This window comes from Natator depressus, chromosome 14, assembly GCF_965152275.1.
Source record: "Natator depressus isolate rNatDep1 chromosome 14, rNatDep2.hap1, whole genome shotgun sequence".
Taxonomy (NCBI): Eukaryota; Metazoa; Chordata; order Testudines; family Cheloniidae; genus Natator; species Natator depressus.
Window position 1 is genome coordinate 26,313,580 of NC_134247.1, and position 24,994 is coordinate 26,338,573.

A 24,994-nucleotide genomic window follows, 5' to 3' on the forward strand; every position below is an offset into this window, starting at 1 on the left:
AGTGCAGGAGAGGCCTGTGCCACCCGGATGCAATACCACGCACTGTAGGAAGAAGCTCTAGGGCTCCCTGTGTGGATGGTGGGTTTCATCCCCTTCAAAGGGGTGCATTGAAGAGCCATCTATTGTCAAATTTCTGTTCCCCATGTAGATACTTATAGACATGATCAAGTCACCCCTTAGCCTTCTCTTTGTTAATCTAAATACACTGAGCTCCTGGAGTTGATCACTATCATGGATGTTTTTTAATCCTTGTCATATCCTATATAATTTCCATGGCTCTTCTCTGACCCCCCTCCAATTTATCAGCATCCTTAAACTGTGGCCACCAGAGCAGGACACAGGATTCCAGCAGTGATCACACCAGTGCCAAATACTGAGGTAAAATAACCTCTCTGCTCCTACTGGAGATCCCCCTGTTTATGCATCCCAGGCTCACATTAGCCCTTTTGGCCACAGCCTCACACTGGGAGCTGTTATTCAGCTAATTATCCCCATGATATCCAACTCCTTTTCAGAGTCACTGTTTCTGGGATAGAGGCTCCCCTCCTCTCAGGGTGGCCTGCATTCTCGTGGGGACGGGGGCTGCGGAAGGGCTCCAAGTAGTGCAGAGATCCTGAATGGTGGCTAGCCTGCCTTTCCATTACGGCAGCATTGCAGTGGGTTTGTTCTGGTTGACTAAGTCAGACTATCCATAGAGAAAAGAGGAGCAATCAGTTGGGAAAGGAGAAACAGACCATTTGGGAAGGGGGAATTGCTTGTACCTCAACTCCACATCCCACATGTCACTCAGGGTTCAGCCAAACCAGATATGGAACTGGTTCTCTCCCCTCATCTGGGAAGGTTTGGTGGTGTGGTGATAGATCTTGGGGTCCCCAGAGAAGATGGCAGCCATGATGGTGATATTTGTTTGCCCTTCCTTTTCTGTCCACCAGCTTAAACAAGCTGCCAAGTAACCCTGAGAAAAGCAGTGCCTAAAAGGTGGCAGGGTAGCTTGTGCCCCTTAAAATTATCCTTCAAAACACTGTGGTGATTCCAGTGATGGCCCCTTCAGTTCTTAGAGCCATTTTGCTGTGTGGCTCTAGCGATCTGTGCCCTCCCCAGGAGCCTTGATGCCCCAGCATAACACACCCAGTTTGTGCCAGTCTCCTTGGCTCCTTATTTCATAAGCAGTTTTCCGTAAGCAGCCCAGCTAAGCATTTGTTACCTTTTGCCCACCTGGGTACCTTGGCGCACAGTTCTCTGTACAGCATGGCTTCTCCCATCTCAGCAAAGGATGCTTTTGGAGGTAGTAGCTTGCTCTTGATCTAGAGCTGGAAGTCATGTTCTCCAGCTCCCTTTGACTGACCAGAATCTCCATGCTGTCAGGCTAGCCTTGTACCTTCAGTGGCTGGTCCAAAGAGAGCATCAGAGCCTATTACTGCTGTTAGTTAATGCAATACTCTTACAGCTCAGCTGATAGAAGCCTCTCCTTTGGTATTAAAAATCTTTCAGTCAGTCCCTACTCACCACTCGTGTCACCTACAAAGTGACAGCTTGTGTGGGGATTTCAGTTCCGGTGAACCTCAGACATCTGGCATGAGTTTTCCCAGGCACGTGTGTAATATCTCCCTTTTATGGCTGGTGTGTGTAGAGGAAATATAGCCTACTGCTGCTACCGGCTAGCATGTTACATCTGCTAATTGCACAACAGCTGCTTTTGGAACTTAAGCACACTCCTAACTTCATCTGCTGTACTTTGATCAGACCTAGTCTGCACTGGGAACTTTACTGTAGCAGTGTTTTTCGGCTAGTATGAAGTTCTGGAATCTCCAAGTTTGTGATGGCCTGGCATGTGATTTGGCTTCTTACTGCATCAGACAGATGCAGAGTGAACTTTTCTCCTCGAAATGCCATGGGTATCCTCTTTTTCAGAATCCCGTGCTTCAGAAGGAAACGGTTGGCCACCTCTGTAGCTAGCCTCTTCCGATTTGTTAGCGGTGTGTGACTTGGCTTTTCTAGTAATTTCCCTCTTGCTGCACAATTGCAGTCTGCACAGGCAACTTTCCAGTCCCTGGCTGTCATTTCCAAATGTCTGCCATGTTGCCATAGTTTCAGGAGTCATTTCTGTCTTCAGTGCTCTTCTTAATCGTTCAATGGATGTGCAGGAAGCTATTATGTGTTACTTCAGTTCACTAGCTAGACTGTATAATTAGCATGTTGTGGATGGTGTTTTCAGAAGACAGATATTTGTCAACTGCAGTGATTTTCAACCTGTGGTCTGTAGGTCCATAGACTATGTCTAAGGGGTCTGTGAAAGGTTGTCATGACCATAAAACAGTGGTTTTCAACCTGTGGTCTGCGGACCCCTGGGGTCTGTAGACTATATCTAAGATTTCCAAGGGGGTCTGCATCTCCATTCAAAAATTTTTAGGGATCCGCAAATGAAAAAAAGGTTGAAAAGCACAGTTCGGCTGTATTGTGTTATAGATTTAAAGACTTGTCCTCCATCTTCTAAATTACCGTTTGGTGACAAAAACGTGAAGATTTCACCCTAGAGATTATATGCTGGTTGTATATCCTGGTGGATTATCATACATCTCAGGTAATTTTGGACATTCTTAATAGCAAAGAACATTTCTCATCTTTTAAATAGTGCTCAGATTTTGCAAACACTGGTGTCAAAACTCATCTACATTTCGTGCATGCAAATGAATGCAGGTATTAGCTGTAATATGACATTCACTTTTGCTATCTAACAATAAGCTTGTGTGCAAATGTGAAATAAAAATCTTCTTTTTCCTAGGCAGACACTTCCAGACCCCAGTCTCCGAGACTATTTCTGCTCACTTATAATATTGTCTTGTAGTCTTTAATAGCTTCCAGTAGATGGCATTTTGACAGTGTATTTTTGCTGGGAGCCAATTGCTATTTAACTAGTCTGAAGTTGCATACTTCATTTGCTCATGTGTGAACTGAGGGTTGTTCAGTTGACTTTTTTTCTCTAAGCAAGTAAGGCAAACAAGGTTTAAAAATATTTTCTTGGTCACTTCAGTAATTCCCTGAAGGGAATAGGAATCTTTCTTTCTTTCTTTCTTTCTTTCTTTCTTTCTTTCTTTCTTTCTTTCTTTCTTTCTTTCTTTCTTTCTTTCTTTCTTTCTTTCTTTCTTTTTCTTTTAGTATATAGGATTTTGTTTGTTTCTGCTACACACTATTTCACAACTACCTCAGTTCAACAGAGGCAGAAATCCCTTACTCAAACCAGAAGGTATTTTTCCTTGTTACTGTATTTTGCTTATTTTACTATTGTCATGCAAGGGGGAGGAGGGAGTCTTCTGAGTGACTGGTTTTGTTTGTTTAGTTTACTTCATGCTACTTTGTGTCTTCGCTAGAGCAATACCAGGTTAAAGTTACGCAGAAGTTATAGATTTAAGGCTGGAAGAGAATGCTGTCCTCATCTAGTCTGACCTTCTGCATAACACACGCCATAACTTCTGGTTGCCTTAGAGCACGTCTTCTAGAGAGAAAGACATCCAGTCTTTGTTCCTTGTGTTCCATTAGGCTGCATTTTACCTTCATTGCTAGTAAAATCTCCAGTAGGGGGTTTAGGCACTGATTTCAACACTGATTTCTTTATCTCAGTAAACACAAACTGATGTCTTTCTTCTCATGGGGCACTGGCTTGAATGCATTGTGGCTGAGTTGGTAAGAACATTCCAGTTCTAAACCCAGTGTTTCTGTCACTCATAACCTTTGGAAACTTTCATCTTTGAACTGATATTTTCTGTGTGTAACCTGCTGGTGAGGGCGCTACAGGTCCCATTATATGCTAAGCACAGAGGATATGAGCTGCTACAGAGGCTTGGCAGTTTAACTCAAGTTGTAAGAGGTGTTGCTTGTTAACTCTGAAGATCCTGGTTCTATCCCCAGTGGATAAGTCAAGAGGGCAGCCACCATATATGCTGGGTCTCTGGCCCAAGGTGCATTTTATGTATTTATTGAAAATTTGAACACAAGTGTTTGAGCTGTTGGGGAGCGTGAGGAGAGTAGGAAAAACCAGACCATGAATATCAAAACTGATCAGAACATTTTTTAAAATAGCTCTCTGACAAAAAGAGCTTAGGGGAGAAAGGTGAAATTTGCCACAGAAATAGCCTTCAGTAAGGAAAAGTGCCTTTGCTCGTCCTGGAGAAATGAATTTGATCAAGTGATGAGCCTTTGAGAGTCTCACATTGCCCCTTCCCAGTCCATGGGGCACAAGTGAGGCATTCAGCTCACATAAGGCAAAGCTGAGCAAGACCGTGCTACAGAAAGAAAGAAATCTCAATACAGTCATGGTAAGAGACTTGCAGAGACTGTACCACAGAGAATAAGTATCCCTGTCTCTGCCCCAAGCCTGATGCCTTCCTCATCAGTGGGAGAGTCAGTGGGCATGGGGGGGGTGTCCTCCAGTGGACAAGTGAAGAGGGAAGGGAAGGGAATACTATTGGCAGAGCAGGGCCTGCTGGGAAATTCATACATTTTAAGGCCAGAAGGGACCATTGTGATCATCTAGCCTGCCTGCCTGCACAGCACAGGCCATGAGACTGCTCCAAAACCCCCTAGAGCAGCTCTTTTAAAAAGCATCCAGAATTGCCAGTGATGGAGACTGCAGCACAACCCTTGGCAAATGGCTCCAGTCCCTGTTAAAAATGTGTGCCTTATTTCTATATTCAACTTCCAGCCATTTGCTCATTTAGACCTTTCTCTGCTAGATTGAAAAGCCCATTAGTAACTATTTGTTCCCCATGTAGATACTTACAGACTGTAATAAAATCACCCCTTAACCTTCTCTTTGTTAAGCTAAATTCATTGAATTCCTTAAATCTATGTCTCTAAGGCAGGTTTTCTAATCTTCTAATCATTCCCATCTTCTTTGAGTCCGCTCCAATTTATCAGCATCCTTCTTGAATTGTGGGCACCAGAAAGGACGGGGTAGGAGCGTGACCTTATCATCTGGTTTGTGAGATTTACTCTCCCTGAAGCCACTGGCTCAGATCTAGACAGGTTTGTTCCAAACCTAGATGGGTGAATGGCATTCCCTGCAGGTTATTCTGGGCACTTTCCCAGCCAGACCTCCCAAGCTGAAGCTGTGCACTTATATCTGTCAGTGTGAAAGAGATTTAATTTTATGAATTTGCCAGAATTGCCAGTTAGATTTTAAAGCTGAAATCTACCAAATGAGATTTGCCAAATGGATAATGTTATAGCCCAGTGGTTTTTAACCAGGGGTCTGGGGCCCCCTGGGGGGCCACGAGTAGGCTTCGGGGGTGTGAGCTCCTGCCGCTCTGAGCGGCATAGTAAGGGGGCGGTGGTGGCATGCACGGCAGTGGAGGGGGGGGTTGGGTAGGAGGTCCTGGGGGGCAGTCAGGGGACAGGGAGCGCTTGGATGGGGCAGAGGTTCTGGGGCAGTCAGGGGTCGGGGAACAGGGGGGTTGGATAGGGCGTGGGAGTCCCGAGGGGCCTGTTGGGAGGGGTGGATAGGGGCCGGGGGGCAGTCAGGGGACAGGGAGTGGGGGGGGTTGGATGGTCAGGGGTGTGATTTGTAACCGATAGAGCTGTGCCAGCAAAAGCCACAAGTGTAGATGCTGTTCGACAGACAACACTGATCCATACAGCTTATTTCACGCAGGGGGGCTGGAGTCAAGTACCCCGGTGCAGAGCACAGCTTTGCCAGCCAGTCTGTGTCCACACCAGTAGTACTTGGTCAGTACAATATAGCAGTACAGTTGTACCAGAAACGCACTCCTGACCTCTGACTCTGGGTGGCAGCCGCTGCTTCTCTTGGGCCATTTCCGCACCTAAACCCATGCAGCCTGGAGGGGCTCCTGGGCTTGGGGATTCCACCCCCCACAATGGCTGCACAGCCTCACTGTATTGTTCATGTGACCCACCATCCTAGGAGGGAGCTGCTGCTAAAAGGCCTTTGTGCCACAGCCACATCCCCTGCCTGGAGTTTTGCTGCCGTCTCCCCAGGCTCCTCCTGCACGGACCCTCAGCAGTCAGAGTTTGCTGAATCCCACAATCAAGCCCCTCACCTAGCAAACACTCATGAAACAAGGGACCATGGCTGCCGTGAAGCCACAGCCACCAGTCACAGTCCTGGCTCCTTGCAATCACTGTCAGAGAGGGGCAGGACAGAGACCCTGGCTAGGGCTCCTCTCCGTACAGTAATTCCGTGTTGCCAACTCCACATAGCAGGAAGTCGCCAGACAAATCCTGAAAAGTCGCTAGATGTCGCTGTTTAAGCACACAAATGGAGTAAAAAATGTCACTAAACAAAATTTCCAGAGAATTTTAGATATAAATCCATTCCATGCTCTTCTTACTACATTCTGTTGCATACCAACTCAATGTCGTTACGTCTCAGTTGAGCATGTCCGGGGCTTCTTGGGCTGAGATCGCTGTAACCTGCAGGTGAGGAAAAGAAGTCTGTGGAGGCTAATTGAATACTTTGCTAAAGCCAGGCGCACTTTGGTGAGAGCAGCACATTAGCCACGGCTTGTTTTTATGCAAACGTGGTCTTTCTCGCTGCTCCGTAGTAGCTGGCACACCCTGTGATGAAGGGAAAAATGGCTAATGAAGTGGGCAGGATGGGGGAGGCAGGTTAGCCGGTGAGGAGAGCTGCACAGATGGAAGGTGGGGTGGGATCTCTGTGGGAGGGTGGGGGGAAGCATCGGGCAGTGGGTGGCACTGCACTGGCCAGGAGCTGGCAGTGTGGGGCTGAGGCAGGGCGGTGGGTGACCCATTCATTCTGTGACTGTGGCACGTGGCACTGTGCCATGCTCGTAGGGCCCCAATGCACTCACTGTGCTGTTCTCTTTGAACAGAAACCACGTGGGAACGGCCGAGCAGCGTGCCTGGGACCCCCAGGAGCCCCGGGAGCCAGAAGAGTGCTGTGCCTGCAGGTACTGTTCCCTCAGCTGGGCCTGCCCTGGAGGTTTGCCTAAGCAGCTGGGAGGGGGAGGCATTTCCGGCTGAGAAAGGAGCTCAGCGTCTCCCATGCTCTGGCCTGACAGGCCCTTCCCAGCTCAAGCATGACTGGCGGGCTCCAGGGCAGTGGCTGGTGCCCCTCTCACCATGAGCGCCTTCCCAGCCCTGAGCTATAGCTGATGTGGCTCTGTCCCCTGCAGAGAACCAGCTCAGCTGCAGCTGCTGCCCCAGGTGCAGGGCAGACCCCCACAGGGGGAAGGAGCGGAGCCCACAAGGGGTGCAGGAAGGAGGCTGGATAGGTACAATCCCCACACAGTACACACCCGGGGTAATCCAGGCCTGCTGGGTGTGGCGCTCTGTCTTCCTTTAGTGGCACCTAGACCAGCTAGGGATTGATGAACCTGCTTCAGCCACGGCTAAGAGACATGTGTCTTATGGCTCATGCAGTAGAGGTTCACACATTAAGTTCCAGAGGGCCCAGGTTTGATCCCAGCCGCCACAAACCGAGGTCTGTTGACCTTACACCTGCATGGGGGAAAGGCCTTAGCCCAGCTCAGATAACATGCCAGCCCGCCAAGGAGCCGTATAGCAGCTTGAGAGCGAAGGTATGTGCCCTGTTGGCAAAGCCCGGGACAGGCTCATGGCTCAGCGAACACCGCTGCGCAACAGCCCATCTCCTGGTGACAAGGCCTCTGTTCTGCAGAAAAGGACCTGGGGATACAGTGGATGAGAAGCTGGATATGAGTCAGCAGTGTGCCGTTGCTGCCAAGAAGGCTAACGGCATATTGGGCTGCATTAGTAGGAGCATTACCAGCAGATCAAGGGAAGTGATTATTCCCCTCTATTCGGCACTGGTGAGGCCATACCTAGAGTATTGCGTCCAGTTTTGGGCTCACCAATACAGAAAGGATGTGGACAAACTGAAGAGAGTCCAGTGAAGGGCAACAAAAATGATTAGGGGGCTGGGTCACATGATTTATAAGGAGAGGCTGAGGGAACTGGGCTTATTTAGTCTGCAGAAAAGAAGAGTGAGGGGGGATTTGATAGCAGCCTTCCACTACCTGAAGGGGGTTCCCAAGAGGATGGAGCTAGGCTAGTCTCAGTGGTGGCAGATGACAGAACAAGGAGCAATGGTCTCACGTTGCAGTGGGGGAGGTCTAGGTTGGATATTAGGAAAAAACTATTTCACTAGGAGGGTGGTGAAGCACTGGAATGGGTTACCTTGGGAGGTGGTGGAATCTTCATCCTTAGAGGTTTTTAAGGCCTGGCTTGACAAAGCCCTGGTTGGGATGATTTAGTTGGGGTTGGTCCTGCTTTGGGCAGGGGGTTGGACTAGATGACCTCCGAGGTCTCTTCCAACCCTACTCTTCTATGATTCTATGAAACACACTCAGTGGAGCCCCACTCAGCCAGCCACCAGAATGGACTCATTTAGTTCAGAGGGCCTCACTTTCAGTGCCCATTTCCTGGCACCTTGGCCGTAAGCCCCAGAGCTGTCAGCACTGCACTGTCTGCAGCCCATGCTGACCTGACCAGCTGCTTGCTAGCTGGTTGCAGTCTCATCAGCGGAAGGGAGGGGAGGCTTCCCTGGTACTCACCAGCACAGGCAGGGGATCCCGGATTCTCCTAGAGCCATACCTCCCACCCAGACCCACCCACCCTTCGGCTTAGAGCAAGCAGGGCTAGTTTGCAAAGGTTTCAAACCCTGCATTCTTTGTGGGAATCTAGGTGACTCAATTTGTCTCCTATACTCAGGGGAGGGGCTCAGCCCTCGCACCTCTGCTACCTTATACCAGGGTTCACTCTTCAGGGAGTGCAGCCCATGACTGGGAGAGAGAGCGGAGGGAGAGGAGTAACTGGGGATCCAGCTTTGGGGCAGGGACTGACCACAAGCGTTCTACTCCCGAGAGGGGTGGTTAGAAAGCAGCCAGCAGCCGAATTCCAGTGGGGTGATGGGGGTGGGGGAAGATGGGTTGTTGTAAGGTCTTGAGCACCACGTATTTTTATCTCCTAAAATACTAAAAATACAGAGTGCAGATAAACAAGAAATGGTTGGGGCCAAATCTGATTGGATATCTCAATGCTCATTCAAGGATGTGATGCCCTCTACTGTAGTCAAATGGGGTTCTTCGCAGGCCTTAAGGGAGGCACTGCGTGATGAAAGACAAACAATATACTCCCAAGGATTAATTGCCAAACTCCTGTAACTAAGGAAAGGAAAGAAAGAAAAAGGTAAACAAACATCAACCCAGACAGAACACACACAATCAGAAAACAATGGTTTCTTCAGTTATACATTCCTCTTGTGTCTCTCTCAGAGAGCTGTCTTACACCTTGAAGAGTGGGTCTTGTCTGTGGGATGCTCTCCTCTGTGTAAGTTAGGACCAGAGTGCATTATTCCCCAACTCAGCAATGAGTCCTGATTCAGAGATGGGCACAAGGATTTTGTCTAAGGCTCAGTGAATCCTTCTTGGTTTATCATGGATAATCTAAACAGTCGATAAATAGGCAGAGGTGAGTGACCTGAACTAAGTCCTATGAAACTGGACAAAGTTAATAAAAGAACCAATTCAAGGAGCAGTGTGGAGGCAGGCAAATTAATAAATATTAAGAACTTTACATTTCAATTAAATCCCTCTGAGGCTCTCTGTTTACCAAGGTTAGCTGCTGTCTTCTCTCCCAGGGTATGTGGTCTGAACAATCTGACGTTTAACAGGAGAAGATGTTAGTACCTTAAATTACCATAATATTTCCATATCCCATTGGAACTATTGCAAGAACAATTTAAATCTAAACCCTTGGCAGTGCTTTTGCAAACTCCACTTCACCAATAGTGCCCAGGTTTCTGAGATATCACCATGTGCAAAAGCCGTGCTGGACTGAAAGTTACTTCTTGGTGCTGTGTTGTAGCTTCTTTGTTCTTCTTGGTTGTCTTGCTACTCTTTGTTTGCTTCTTGAGGTGTTGACTTGGAGGTTTGGTGAGAATACGTTAACAGGCTGAGTTTGTGTGAGAATGAACATAAGAGCACAAGAAAGTGTAGTTGTGTGTAACAGCATAAAACCATAATCAGAGAGGGAGTCTCTCACTTCAGAGGAATTATACTCCTCTCTTTCCATGATCTGACTGGAGGTGGAAGGGCTTGGCTGGACTCAAGTATCAGCCACTGTCACCTTTCATTGGCTCAGCACCTTCATGGGCTGATCTTCCATTCTCAGGTATGCATGTGCAGCAGGGCCGTAACTCTTCTGATTGCATTGCTTTTGTCTTTGATGTCTCAGAACATCTTTAAAGTTAGAGTTTTAGCTTTTATTCAGTCCATTTTCTGAGATATCTCATTAGTTCCATCAGGTTTTAATAGGAGTTTAAATTCTGTTTCAAATGAATACAAACATTGCTATTTCCTATATTTCAGCCCTTAACATATTTTTTTAAAACAAATTGTTCTTAAGAAGAGTCTTTAAACGTAAATGGTGATCAAATAAAATACTGTCTTCTTAACTGTCCTTGGAGAAGTTCTTGTCTTCCTGAATTTGATAAGGAGTGCTTAAGCCCTGCCAGATAACTAATTAATTTCCCAATGAATATAAATAATTTTATACTCAAGCAGCTTCTTATATTAGTTCTCAGTTCTAGCAAGGTCATTTGATTCCCTATTTGTACAAAAAACATCTCACTATTCATATAACAGTGATATCGGGCAGTTATTGTATGGAGTGATTGAATTTAGATATAAAATATTTGTAAATGAACATCTCAAACAAAGCTTATATCATCTTAAGCATTTGAAAGACAATTCAAAGGTTCACCTTGAAGAGAAAACATGAGTTAGAAGTAATCAGTCTTCTGTAAAACATTTCTCAACCATAAATGTTCTTAAAGTTTGAAGAATGAAGGCTTTAGAAAATGTATAAAAGAAATCAGTTTCAGTGAGGATATTTCTAGAATTCTTTGTGAGGGTTTAAAACTAAAGGTTTTTCTCTTTGCAAAGAGGAAGGGTGAATAGGGTGCTTTTATGACTTGGTTTATGACTCTGGTAGCACATCTTAAGCATCACTCGTCTTTGTAATATCCTGAATAAACCAGATCTCTTTATAATCTATATCTATATATATATATCTTACAAACTTGGTTTTTTTTGAGATAAAGTACACGTGTATGCCAGCCTTGTGTTTTTCACAAGGAGAGGTGTCTTATTCTCAGAGAAGACTCTCTTTGTTAGTTGTCTGTCTTTTGACCAATTGTTCCTAGATTTGCAGCCTACCATTTATAGGTAGAGCCCTATACAAATGTGTATCCGCATTCGATCCGCCAACCGCAAAAATTATCTGCGGATATTGGCATCCGCAGATTTGCAGGGTTCTACACTGGGCGCCAGGCTGAGGCTCCGAGGCATTCCCCCACTCCCCCACCGGAGCCCAGTCAGGGAGAGCCGCGGTGTAAGCTGTGGGGAGCTGCGGGGGACCCTCCACCTGTCCTGGGTGGGGGGCCCAAGCAGTGCCTCGCCAAATGTCCCAGCCCCCCATGCCCAGTGTCCCTGCCCCCCAGCCCCCTGCCAAATATCCCTGCCCCCTAGCCCTCCCACCCAGGGCATATGGAGAGACCCAGGCTGCCACAGCTGCCAGAGTGGCTCTCCTGGACCCAGCTCTGGGCGGGGATGAGGAGGGGAGTAGCTCGGAGGCCGAGCAGCCCCAGCCCATGTCCCTGCCCCCTGCTCCACCGCCCAGGGCAGGTGGAGGATCCGTGCTGCAGTTCCTCACAGCTGCCCGTCTGGCTCTTACTGTCAGAGCCCTGCGCGGATACAAAATTTGTATCCGCATCCGCGTTACTATCTGCAGAAATGGTCTGTGGATTTCCACAGATATAAAGTGGATACCCGTAGATTTGCAGGGCTCTATTTATAGGACATTTACAATTTGCAATTAAAGATTCCTGTGAAAGGCACAAATCCAATAACTATCACGTAAGTACCTCTTTCAAATTATAGTCTAAAGAAAATTATATAGAATGTTAAACCAAAACAGAAGTTATAAAATTGCTTCCTAGAGTTTGTGTAAACACAGCTAGAGATAGTAAATATGGTTTTATGGCTAAGAAGGTGAAAGTGGAGATTTCCTAGGGGTTGTTGCAATTAGCTCAAACATTTCATTTCACTTGTATTAAATAAGCAACCAAACGCATGAGCATGTGAGCTATCCATATGCTCCAAGTGTCATGTATATGAAAATAATTGTATCTCCTAAAAACAGTAAAGGCACAGGCAAGTTTGTAATAACTCAGAATTAGAATAATTTTATTAATAATTGTTTTTGCATCAAAATATTGGGATCTGTCACCACAGCAGGGATGGGCCATGAGGATCCCACTCCCACTGGGGAGTAGGAAGCCGCTGGCAATGGGACTTCAGGTCAGGTTGCCAGCTTTTAATTAAAAAAACATTAGGAACTCTTAGGTATTGTGCAAAAATTGTATACAAATTATTTAATCAGCTGATTTGCATATTTGCAAATAATATGCATATAATAATCCATTGCAGTTTTAGAAATGTGGTGTGTAAATCTAGTGCTGGTGAAGACATCAGGCGGCAGCCCTGGTGTATGGAGCCCTCTCTTTAGCTACAAAGCAGCAGGAGCTTCCCCTGCCCACTGCCAGCATGTCTCAGCCCAGCTCTGAGGGGCTTCATCTGGGGCCCCAGGGCAGCTCAGTTCCAAAGGCCCAGGCAGTTGTTGGCCTCTCTGCTGAGTTGGCCCATTAATGCAAAGAGCACTGGGGAGTTTGTGACGTGAGAACTGGAGCTGAGACCCCCCCCACCCCCACAAATCTCCAAAGACCCAGTAGATTGGGACAGTGTTAAATCCCTGCTGAGTTGGGTTGGATGCAGGCTGGTGCCCTACCAGTGAAAGGTATATAGTGCATTAGCAGCACCCTTCGGCAGCCAGTCCCCAGTCAGTGCTTTCTTAAGAAAACGTCGATCCCTAGGAAGATAGAATCCATAGAACCCCCTTTATGTACAATGAAGGGTAAGGTTGTAAAGTCAAGTACTCAGAAGTTAGGAAATGCCAATATAATGTTACTTTAATTCTGTCTCCACTGTGATACCCTTTAATTACATACAGATATTTCTGATAGGGGACTTCATCGTGGTCTGAACCCAAGAGGACCTTCATAGCCATTCCATAGACCTTGCCCACTTGAGCTGAAGGAGAAACTCATAACGTGTCCAGGCTGTTCTTTGCATGGACCAGCTTTTAGAGGCGTGTGTGACAAACATTACCCAGCTATTTGCTAGACGGCAGTAGAATGCTGGCTATCAGGATTCCTGGGCTCTGTGCCTAGCTCTGGGAGCAGCACGTGGCTGCTGTTTAGCACAGTTGTCCCTGACAGCACAGACTCGGGGCACTTTCTGAAAGGAAGCATGGCTGAATGCTGTGACTTGGCTCTACCATATTTGGGTTCTGCTCCCAACTTTCCCAGAAGTGACCTTATCTGCAAAATGAGTATAATACTTGCCCCAGATGGGGGGACATGAAACCTTACCCAGTGTGGAGGGATGTGCAGAAATAGTAACAGCAGTGAGTGACAGAGGTGAGACTTAAACTCATGTGCGCCTGTCTGTCAGCACAGTGCAATCTGCCCTCGGGTCACAGGCTGTTTTTTACCCCAGATTGGTGAAAAATTGAGATTTGGGGCTGCCCCACAGCTCAAGTAGGGAAGGCAATCTCCTGAATTTGGAGACTGCCCCACAAGGTCAGGGGCAGGGCCTAGCCATGTGGGTCCCCAGAAGCGCCCTCCCTCTGGGGAGAGGGTGAAGCAGCTGGGGCATGGGCCTGTAGACATCTAATCTGTCTGGCTTTTGCTCTCTTGGACTGAGTCTGGAGTGCTGGGCAAGAGCCTGGCACATGGGCTGTGCTGCATGGCGGGGGCGAGGGGTGGAGAGTGCACACAAAGGTGGGGAAACACAGCTAACCAAGGCGGAGATTCTTGAGGTGTGGTGTGTATGTTTTCTGGCTAGGATGTTGTCTCTTTCCGTTTGTCTGTCTGGTCTATTCAGATTGCAATCACTTTGGGGCAGGGACAGTCTGCTTCCCCGTGTGTCCTGTGCCCAGCACAAGGGAGTCCTGACCTCACTCCATGTGCTCCCATAATACAAACAGTGACTCATTTCTAATAGCACAGCAACACAGAACTGCAGGTTTCTCTCTCCCAACACCCCTCCCTCTCTCCTAGGGCATTAGGCAGCCCCAGTTTAGGTGCCACTCTGAGTTCCGTGGCAGCTCATACCATCGGCCTGACAGGGTAACGGCAGAACTCAAGTAGCCCTGCAGCTGCCTGACTGGAATTCAGTCCCCCAGGAGCCCTCCAACGGGTCGCAGCCCAGGGGAACAGCCGTTAGTAGTAGAAATGGCTGTTTCCACAAACATCTTCTGGAGCAATCATCCTGGAGTGTGGTGGAGCCAGGAGCAGATGCTGGGGGCTATGTACATGGATTCCTCCCTCACTCGAGACAGGATTAATGTCCTCTATCCCCATTTCTCAGCCTCTATGCAACAGGCAGCTGCAGACATCTGTCCCTTAAGGAGACATTCGGATTTGGGCGTGGACCCAAGTCAAATGCTCTGAAAAGGAGGAACCAGGATGTATGAGCCCCTGAAAACTGAGGGTGCAGAAGTCTTTTGCACTCATTATTTGTTGTCAGGACTGGTTTCTGTTTTACGCTTAGTGTTGGCTTTTCAAGGAGTAGATTCAGTATCCAGCCCCAAGCAGCCACAAGTCAGGCCTGAGAAAATCAGGGGACGGGCTTTCAAATCATGCAGTTTTAAAATATAATCAGCATTGGATTGTTGTTCTTTGCCTCTAGTTTTTGGGGTGCTGGTTTGCGGAACAGAAGGGGGACTAGTATCTGCCACATGGGGGGACTAAATGGGCTGTTGGGAATTGATTCAAGTTCTAGGGCGTCTCCCTTAGACCCTTTCTACAGCCGTCTAACTCTGCTGACTTCAGTCTTCCCTGGAGCAGTGAGAGGAGGCCTGGGCCCAGAGGCTAGATACGTTTTTGGTTTCTGGGTTGGCACTGCCCCATCCAATTCTATCGAGTCAGGCCCAGGCCTGTTTAGAGGTCTGTTCAGTTCAGGCACTTCTGGGGTAAGACGGCACGTAGGGAAGGCAAGTATCTTGTTGCAGGGTTCTGTGAGTTTACCTTTATGATAAATAAAGTGACCAAGAACCATTGAAAGTCTGTATTTAAGTATTTGCTGCCTAGAGCAGCCCGTCTAACCTCCTCTGTGTGTTCCTTACAGCGAATGGATATCACACCCCTGTGACCCCTATGCATCAAATGGAGCCTGGTCATATGAGTCTTCGAAAACCCAGCGGGGACCCCCAGGTAAGTTTTGGGGAACTTTCTGAGTGGGAGTGTATAGTGTTAGGGTAGTTTGTGAGCCCACCAGTGACACGCACAGTGAGCATGCTTTAGGAGCCGCCAGAACCCAGTCAGAGCATCAGTGTGTATGTGGCTGGGCCAGGCGTTTTTGTGTATAGGCAGCAAACAGTGGAACCCCACTGGTATCGTGTGGTTTCCTCATGGTGCTTTGTTGTGAAAAGAGTGATAAACACAAGGAGGCCTTTTGATATTGAATCATACGATAGCGATACACTGCCAGCGATCCACTAAGTCTCTCCTTTCGGGACTGTGGTACAAAAGCGAAGCTTGAAAATGCATTCAAATGGCTTTACCACCCAGTAGCCATGTGTCGAGTGAGGGCATCATTTCTATGGTTACAGTTACACCCCCCTTTTTAAACCTCAGTGAGTTACTGATAACGCATTAACCTCCCAAAAGTTTTAGTACCATCTTCAAGTGCAGGCCCCAATCCTGCAAGTATACATATGTTTAGCTTTACTCCTTGAGTAGTCTGACTGAAGCTAATGGCACTACTCATCTGCGTAAAATTAAGTATGTGAATTAATACGTGCAGCACTGGGGTCTGTATCATTGTGAGTACTATAACTAGAGCTTCATCTAAACCATTATTTAAACTAGTTTTAGAATGCTGGTCCCAGTACAGAACCCTGTAAGACTCCACTTTCCCCAACCTCCACAAAGAAGACACTCCTTTACTATCTACTGACCTGTTCTAAATCTTCTGTTTAGAGCAGTTTTACAATAATCCATTATATAAAACTTTGTCAAAAACGTCTGAAAATCCATCTGTACAAAATCATATGGTTCTGCTCTTAGAGTAATAATTATTTCATTCTAAGACAGTAATAAAATGTCTGAAATGATTGACTTTTCATAAGCCCACAGCAATTCACATCTCACCTGTCTTACTTTCCAACATAGCCTTAAGCCATCTGTAAATACTTGCACATAAAACACCTCATAAATCTACCTCTCCATTCCTGACCTCTCCCTCTTGTATGGCAGACACCTTCTCCTGGATGCCCTGTAGTCCACTCAGTCTGGCAAAAACACCACTCCTCAGTTCCCCTTAAATTCTCCTCCTTCATGTCCCGTCAGTGTCATGCTTGACTCTTCCCACTTCCGTTATCACTCACAGACAGGCTACCACATTGAACCCAGCCGACAGCCTGCTGTCATGGTTGGCTCTATCTGTGTCTTGTGTCCATACAATTTGGGAACTGGTTTTCAACAGGCGCTGTGGGTGCTTCTGAAACCAGCCATGCTGAGTACTTTGTGAAGCAGCTGACCATGTGTCAATGTGGCCCCAAGGCCTGGGCGGGCACAGCAATGTGTCCTTAAGCTGGTTCAGCACACTGGCTTTCTGTAGTTTGGCTGGTCCTCCTGCCTCCAAACTCTGTGCCATAGGCATCTCCGAGTTCTTTGCCCCACGTACTTTTGATGCCGTGTATGTTCTTGGAACATAGGAGAAGGATACTGCCCAGTGTTCCCAGAATGCACTTTGACAGACATGGTTAAACAGAGTGACTATTGCAAACTAGGGCTGTCAATTAATCACAGTTAACTCACACGATTAACTAAAAAAAAATTAACCGTGATTAAAAAAATTAATCGTGATTAATCGCAGTGTTAAACAATAGAATACCAATTGAAATGTATTAAATATTTTTGGATGTTTCTCTACATTTTCAAATATATTGATTGTAATTACAACACAGAATACAAAGTGTACAGTGCTCACTTTATATTATTTTTATTAGAATTATTTGCACTGTAAAAATGATAAAATAATAGTATTTTTCAGTTCAGCTCATACAATTACTGTCATGCAATCTCTTTATCGTGCAGGTGCAACTTACAAATGTGGGGGGGGGTTGTTACATAACTGCACTCAAAAACAAAACAATATAAAACTTTACAGCCTACAGGTCCACTCAGTCCTCCTTCTTGTTCAGCCAATCGCTAAGAGAAACAAGTTTGTTTACATTTACGGGAGATAATGCTGCCCGCTTCTTAATTACAATGTCATCTGAAAGGGAGAACAGGTGTTTGCATGGCACTGTTGTAGCTGGCATCACAAGATATTTACATGCCAGATGCACTAAAGATTCATATGCCTTTTCATGGTTCGTCCATCGTTCCAGAGGACATGCTTCCATGCTGATGACGCTTGTTAAAAAAATAAAGTGTTATTTAAATTTGTGACTGAACTTCTTGGGGGAGAATTGTATGTCTCCTACTCTGTTTTACCCGCATTCTGCCATATATTTCATGTTATAGCAGTCTCAGATGATGACCCACCCCATATTTTTCATTTTAAGAACACTTTCACTGCAGATTTGACAAAATGCAAAGAAGATACCAATGTGAAATTTCTAAAGATAGCTACAGCACTCGACCCAAGGTTTAAAAATCTGAAGTGCCTTCCAAAATCTGAGAGGGACGAGATGTGGAGCATGCTTTCAGAATTCTTAAAAGAGCAACATTCTGGAGTGGAAACTACAGAACTTGAACCACCAAAAAAGAAAATCAACCTTTTGGTGTCATCTGACTCAGATGATGAAAATGAACATTCGTCGGTCCGCACTGCTTTGGATTGTTATTGAGCAGAACCCGTCATCAGCATGGACACGTCCCCTGGAATGGTGGATGAAGCTTGAAGGGACATATGAATCTTTAGTGCATCTGGCATGTAAATACCTTGTGACGCTGGCTACGACAATGCCATGCAAACATCTGTTCTCACTTTCAGGTGACATTGTAAACAAGAAACAAGGAGCATTATCTTCTGCAAATGTAAACAAACATGTTTGTCTGAGCAATTGGCTGAACAAGAAGTAGGACTGATTGGACTTGTAGGCTCTAAAGTTTTACATTGTTTTATTTTTGAAGGCAGGGTTTTTTTGTACATAATTCTACATTTGTAAGTTCAACTTTCATGATAAAGAGATTGCACTACAGTACTTGTAGGAGGTGAATTGAAAAAGACTTTTTTTTTTTACAGTGCAAATATTTTTAATCAAAAATAAATATTAAGTGAGCATTGTACACCTTGTATTCTGTGTTGTAATTGAAATCAATATATTTGAAAATGTAGAAAACATCCAAAATATTTAAATAAATGGTATTCTGTTATTGTGTAACCCCATGATTAATCGCAATTAATTTTTTTAATCTCTTGACAGCCCTAGTGCAACCACACAATCCTCTCACCTGACCTAGTTACAAACTGATCACAAAGCACTATTCACTGGACTGCTTGGATGAGCGCTGGTTACAATTTCTTCTAGGATAGCACAAAACTCCCTCTCTTTCTGCTAGTCACTACTGCAGAAAAAGGGCAGCAGCTGTTGCAAAGCTGAGATATTCTAGGCCAGCACTTAGCGCAGTCTGAAACTTTAGCTCTATTTAACCCCTGGTCTTTTATTTTTTTTTACTTTTCATAGTTTCATAGTGTTTAAATCCAGAAGGGACCACTAGATCAGTGGTTTTCAATCCGGGGTACACAGAGGTCTTTCAGGGGGTACATCAACTCCTCTACCTATTTGCCTAGTTTTACAACAGGCTACATAAAAAGCACTAGCGAAGTCAGTACAAACTAAAATTTCATAAGACAATCACTTGTTTATACTGCTCTATATACTATACATTGAAATGTAAGTATAATATTTATATCCCAATGGATTTATTTTATAATTATATGATGAAATTGAGAAAGAAAGCAATTTTTCAGGAATAGTGTGGTTGTGACACTTTTGTATTTTTCTGTCTGATTTTGTAAGCAAGTAGTTTTTAAGTGAGGTGGAACCTGGGGTACGCAAGACAAATCAGACTCCTGAAAGGGGTGCCGTAGCCCGTAAAGATGGAGAGTCACTGCACTAGATCATACAGTATGACCTCCTGCATAGCACAGGCCATTACATTTCTTGCAAATACTGCTCTATGGAGCCCAATAACTAAACCATTTCAGTCCTCAGGAAACTAAAGTGTTGTGAGTCACAGGCAGAGAACAGGAGAGACTGAGGTGCCCCCACCACCTGAGGCCACTGAAATGGCAGGGAATTCATTAGGTGAGATATACTTCTAGGGTCCCAGCAGGCAAATTGCACCCGATGCTTCAGAGAAAGAAAAAAAAATCCAATGATCTGCCAACCTGACCTAGGGAAAATTCCTTCTTGACTCAAATCTGGTGATCCCTGTGACCCTGAGCATGCGAGAAGAGCCACCAGCCAGGCATCTCGATGAAAGATTCTCTGAACCACTTCAGAGCACTGATCCACCCCACCTGCTGTCCTGTCTCTAGCTGTGGCCAATTGCTGATGCCTCAGAGGAAGGCAGAAGAAAACAAACAAAAAACCAGAATACATCTGGCCAATTGTGTGTTGAGGAAATGATTCCTTCCTGACCCCTGCAGGTGCCTTCCAGAAGCCTTGAAGCATGAGATTTGAGTATAGTTGTAATAGTGCAGAGTTGCAACGGTCCTGAGCTTGTCGAGGGCAATGCAGAGCTCCCTGTTCTCTCCCTGGCCCATGAAGGAAGAGGATGAACAGGAGGATTCATGAATTCACAGACCACCATGAACCAGAGACCACCATGACCATCCAGCCCAAACCCATCCACCCAAGTTGTAAAATTTCTCCCTTAATCTAATTTTAAAAACTACAAGTGGGGGTGAACCCACCACCTACCCTGCTAAGCTGTTCCAATGTTTAATCACTGATAGGAAATTGCATCTTATTTCAAGGCTGAATTTGTCAACCGTCCATTTCCAGCCATTGAATCTGGTTAGGCCTTTGTCAGCAAGGCTGAAAACATACCGCTCTCAGATCTCTGTTCCATGATGTGTCAGTGCCTAGACACAGTGATCACTTCATCTCTCAACCTTCTCTTCAATAAGCTGAATAAATGGAGCTCCTTGAGCCTCACATAGAAAATCTTGTTTCCCAGCTCCTGGATCATTTGGTGGCCCTCCTTTGACCTTACTCCAGAACTTCCAATCCTTCCTGCAGTGTGGATACCAGCACTGGACACAGTATTCTAGTAGTGGTCCTACCAATGGTCTGTCCCCAAGCAAGATTATTTTCCTTTGATATTCCCCTTTTCATACATTAGCCCTTTTTGCAACACATTGCACTGAGAGCTCATGTTGAGGTGATTGTTTTCAGTGACCTCTGAGACTCTGCGTTACTGCTTTCCAAGACAGTCTCCCATTCTGTAGATATAACCTGCGTTCTTGGTTCCCAGATACATTGCATGCATTTGGCTGCATTAAAATATATTTTGTTGGCTTGTGACCATTTAACCAGATGATTCAGATCACTCTGTAGCAGTATCCTGCCCTCCTCATTGTTTACTATCCTATCAATCTTTGTGTCATCTGCAAACTTTACAAGCAAACATTTTATATCATCGTTTAGATGGTTGGTACAAATAGTAAATTGTGTTGGACCAAGATCTGATCCCCGGGGAACCACACTTTGCTTGTTAATATCTCCCCATTATCAACTACATTCTGAGCTCTGTCAGTGAGCCAGGTTTTATTCCATCAAATCTATGCCCCGTTAGTTCAATACAATGCAAATTTTTAATCAAAATGTCATGTGGTACTAAGACAAATGCCTTGGCAAAAGCCAAGTATACTATATCAACACAGGTTTCAGAGTAGCAGCCGTGTTAGTCTGTATCCACAAAAAGAAAAGGAGGACTTGTGGCACCTTAGAGACTAACAAATTTATTTGCTCACTTCATCGGATGCATTCAGTGGAAAATATTTTCCACTGAATGCATCTGATGAAGTGAGCTGTAGCTCACAAAAGCTTATGCTCAAATAAATGTTAGTCTCTAAGGTGCCACAAGTCCTCCTTTTCTTTGGAATTGCCCCAGTTTTCCAATATTTGTTAAAAGTGAACATTAGTGGTTCAGACAGCCCCTCCTCGGCTAGTTCCTTTAAGACTTAAAACAGTTTCATTTGTGGTCAAGTTCCAGATTGTACAGCCTGATTCCAGGCAAAGACTGGTGAGGCTGGTGTGTTCTGTATCACTTAATTAACCACAGCAGCACCAGGGCAAGGGGAGCAGAGTCCCAGCATAGACTCTGCCTGCGGTGGTAGATTAGTCACTGGGCCAACAGGGCCCATGCTCAGGGCCCCTGGCCAATTGGGGGCCCCCAGAAAAATGGGCACCCCTGCGCCCCGACCTGCTCCACCAGCCCGGCGCTCCTGCTGGGGAGCAGGGTCAGGGTGCCGGGGCTTCACCTGCTCCATCTGCCCACACGGCACTCCTCCCAAGGTGCGGGGCAGGGGAAGCCCCCACACCCCGACCCCATTTCCCCAGCAGGAGCACCGGGGCAGGGGTGGGGGAGGAGAGACCAGGGTGGAGAGGGGCCCCCATTTGCTCTGGCCCAGGACTGCACAAAACCGTAATCCGACTCTGTCTGCCTGTGCAAGGTGAAATCCCCCTCCCTAGGAGCTAGTCTCAGAAGCCGAGGGCCCTCAGTCGGCAGTGAGGGTGGAAGAGGCCAAGGGCTAAAGCAGAGCTGAGTGCAGAAGAGCAGGGTTGCTCACTGACTGGACGAGTATCTTGGCAGTGCCTCATGCAGAGATCTGCTGGAGAGGATGGGTGAATGGCTGGGACTCACCTGGAACAGTTTCTGCTGCCTCTGAGTTCACAGCTTTGTAGCTGGTGTCTCTATCAGCTGGCTCCTGCTCAAGGCAGACATCAGTTTGCAGCTGACTCAGAACAACCTCCAGGCAGCCAGCAATGCCAGAGCAGCTGCAGGCAGGAGGTGGGGGAGTGCTAGTGTGCTGCAGGTGGCACAGAGCCGGGGGGATGTCACCCAAGCTTAGTGAAAGAGGGACAGCCCCTGATTTCAGGAGAATTCTCTGGGCAGCCCCATAAACCAGGCCTGGGGCCTCTTGGTCCTTTACAAATGGCGTCAGAACATCTGAAAAACAGGGAGGGTGTTTTGATTGCAGATTTTAAGCTCTCAGCTATTTGGGGGCAGGGCCCATGTTGGTACAGCACAAGGCCCTGCTCTGGATCAGAGCCTGTGGGCGTTAATAGAATAGAGAATTAGTTGAATTCTCCAAAGTGACACATCCCCTCAGGATCAGTTCAGTACTGCAGGAATTCAGAGCTTGGCCTTGTGGGCAGTAGGTACCATGGGGCGCAAAGGGTTCAGCGGATCTGGGGGGCTGCACAGGTTAAGTACTTCAGTGGGTGGGCACAGTGCTCAGTGGCTGGACGTAGGGGGTACAGCGGCAGTGGTGGCACAGAGGAGGGGCACAGCCAGGAAGGGGCCCAGGACTCAGTGGTGGGGGGTTGGGGTGCAGTGGAGGGGTGGAGGGGCTTAGTGGAGTGGCCCAGGGGGGAAGGAGCACCAGGGCTCAGTGGAGGAGGGCAGGGGCTCAGGGGCTCCTTGGTGCCCAAGGTTGCTCCTCAGCTCCTTCCCGGCCGCCCCTCGTCCCCGCATCACTCCCCTGCCCACTGCCCTCGCCTTTCTCGGCCGGACACTGATGCCTTTCAGTGATTCACTGCGCAGCTCGGGCCAATCACACTCACACACCCTCCCGCCATGGAGCGCAAGCTGACGATGCCTCTCTCCTCTCTCCACAGAGTCCGGGGTCCCCTCGCTTGCCCAGGAGGCTGGCCAGGGAGAGCTCGCGGACGGTAAGTACAGCCAGGACAGCTGGCAGCGCTGCAGGTAGGGGTTGAGGCCTGGACAGTGATCCCTGCCGCTGTGCTGAGGGCCAGCAGCATGTGGACCAGCTGCTGGGGCAGGGTAGAGCAGCCTGGGATGGCAAAGAAAGCCCCTGGCAGGTGGGGTGGTCCTGGGGCAGCCAGTCAAACCAGAGGGCACGTGTCTGGGGGCTCCCTGCCTGGGGCTGCTGGGCATGCCCATTGCCAACTGGGATCGTGGCACAGGGAGGCCAGGAGGTAGCCACTGTCCACACTGGGAGTCGAGCGCTCTGAGGGGTTGACAGAAGGGAGAGGGTGTATAAACACACCTAGGACAATAGTGAAACACCAGGAAATTCCCCCACAGTGTGTCCATTCTACTGTGAATTACACCTGGTCCTCTGCAAGTATCCCACCAGTCAGCCCCTCCTGGTGATTGACAGCCCTCACTGTTAAAAAATTGCACTTTATTTTCTGTCTGAATTTGTCATTAAACCCATACCATAACATGCAGGTGATAATTTTGAAGCCCCTCAAATTTCTCTGGTATTTAAGCAGTACTGTGGGCTCTTCTGCCACTTTAACCAAAGGTAAAACCAGTGCTAAAATCTTTAGTTTACAAGCCAATTCAAGGCTTCTTCCTCTTGTTGTCTATGAACTGTCAGTTCTCTTGTCAACAAAGTCTGTGTGATTTAGGCTGAACTCTTTGAAACACTCAGGGTTTCTCCCAGTAGGGAAACACCTTTTCGTCTTACAAATTGTACTACTCTTAGTATAATGAGTTTCTCCAGCCTCCACATTCTCAACTGAGTTAGTGATTAGGCATGATTTCTAGAAAACTAAGACAACCTATGAGGTAAATACAAGTACATGTCATACATTTTAGTCATTCAGAGGGTTTTAACTCAGGTACATGCTTTCTGGGAAGCATTTAGCTTAACATAACCATGTTGTCACTTGGTGAAACAATACATGTATAACTAGGCTTGTCAGACTTTGGGTTTTTGTATATATTTTTGACAGATAATAATGTTTATTTTAAGTAGGGTTAGCATATTTCAGGTTCCCACAAAGAGGACACCGCTAGATGGGGAACTGGCGGGGAGGGGTTACAGTTGGAGGGTGCTGGAGGTGTGTGTGTGTACTGGCAGGGGTACCTGGGGGGTGCTGGAGAAGGAGGTGCTGGAGAGGGTACTGGAGAGGGCCTCCCTGTGGGCCTCTCCCCCACCCCAGGGCTGGGAGCCGGAGCCTGGGTGGGTGGGATCCAGCAGCTGCATGGGAGGGATCAGTTGGGACATGGAGAGAGATCTTTCTGAGCTGTAACGTCTGCTATGTAAAAATCCCAGACGTTGCCTCTTATTTGAAAAATCTGTTCGGATAGAGGGCAGAAGATCAAAAAAGAGGCCATGTCCAGGAAAACCCAGGCATATGGTAACCCTAATTTTAAGCATTTTTTTTTTCCAGTTTTTATCAATTTAAATTTTCACAGGTGAGGGAAATTATGGAGAGTAAGACAATAGGGAGAACTCAGTAAATAATTATTTCATGACAGTAGACACTGAGTTTCAAAAAATTAAAGGTTTAACTATTAAAACACAAATTGTGAACATCCCATGTTAAAATATACCAAGTAAATATCCTTAAATCAAACTCTAGTAAGTTCTTAAGTAATTTTTCGTACATTGCCTGTCAATAAATTTCAGTTATTATTGATGGAAATATTTTTGTCAGTTTCATATATACAGTGAAATGGACATTTACTAATAAAAATCGAATCCTTCCAAGACTGTGTATTATTCATTTTGCTACTTATCAGTTAGAACTGGCCTGAAGGTGGCTTCTCCAGCTCATCTGCACAGTTGCAATGACTGGTTTCTTGAGTTAGCTAGAGAGTTAATTCATTCAGGTAATTCACTCAGGGTGTTGTGATACCAAGTTCTTGTCTCATCCA

At 46.6% G+C, this 24,994-nt stretch overlaps 1 protein-coding gene across 9 annotated transcripts in view; it reads left to right on the forward strand.

Annotated features, from left to right (window-relative positions):
- Nucleotides 1-24,994, forward strand: part of GAS7 (growth arrest specific 7) — a 200,827-nt gene that overhangs the window by 120,725 nt on the left and 55,108 nt on the right. For 4 of the 9 annotated variants that reach the window (XM_074970637.1, XM_074970644.1, XM_074970638.1 and 1 more), the window contains exons 3-5: nucleotides 6,846-6,923; nucleotides 15,243-15,328; nucleotides 22,981-23,034. In XM_074970637.1, coding sequence (XP_074826738.1) covers nucleotides 6,846-6,923; nucleotides 15,243-15,328; nucleotides 22,981-23,034 — 218 coding nt within the window. The remainder of the gene's footprint in view (nucleotides 1-6,845; nucleotides 6,924-15,242; nucleotides 15,329-22,980; nucleotides 23,035-24,994) is intronic. The other 5 variants (XM_074970639.1, XM_074970646.1, XM_074970640.1 and 2 more) reach the window with 3 other exon arrangements.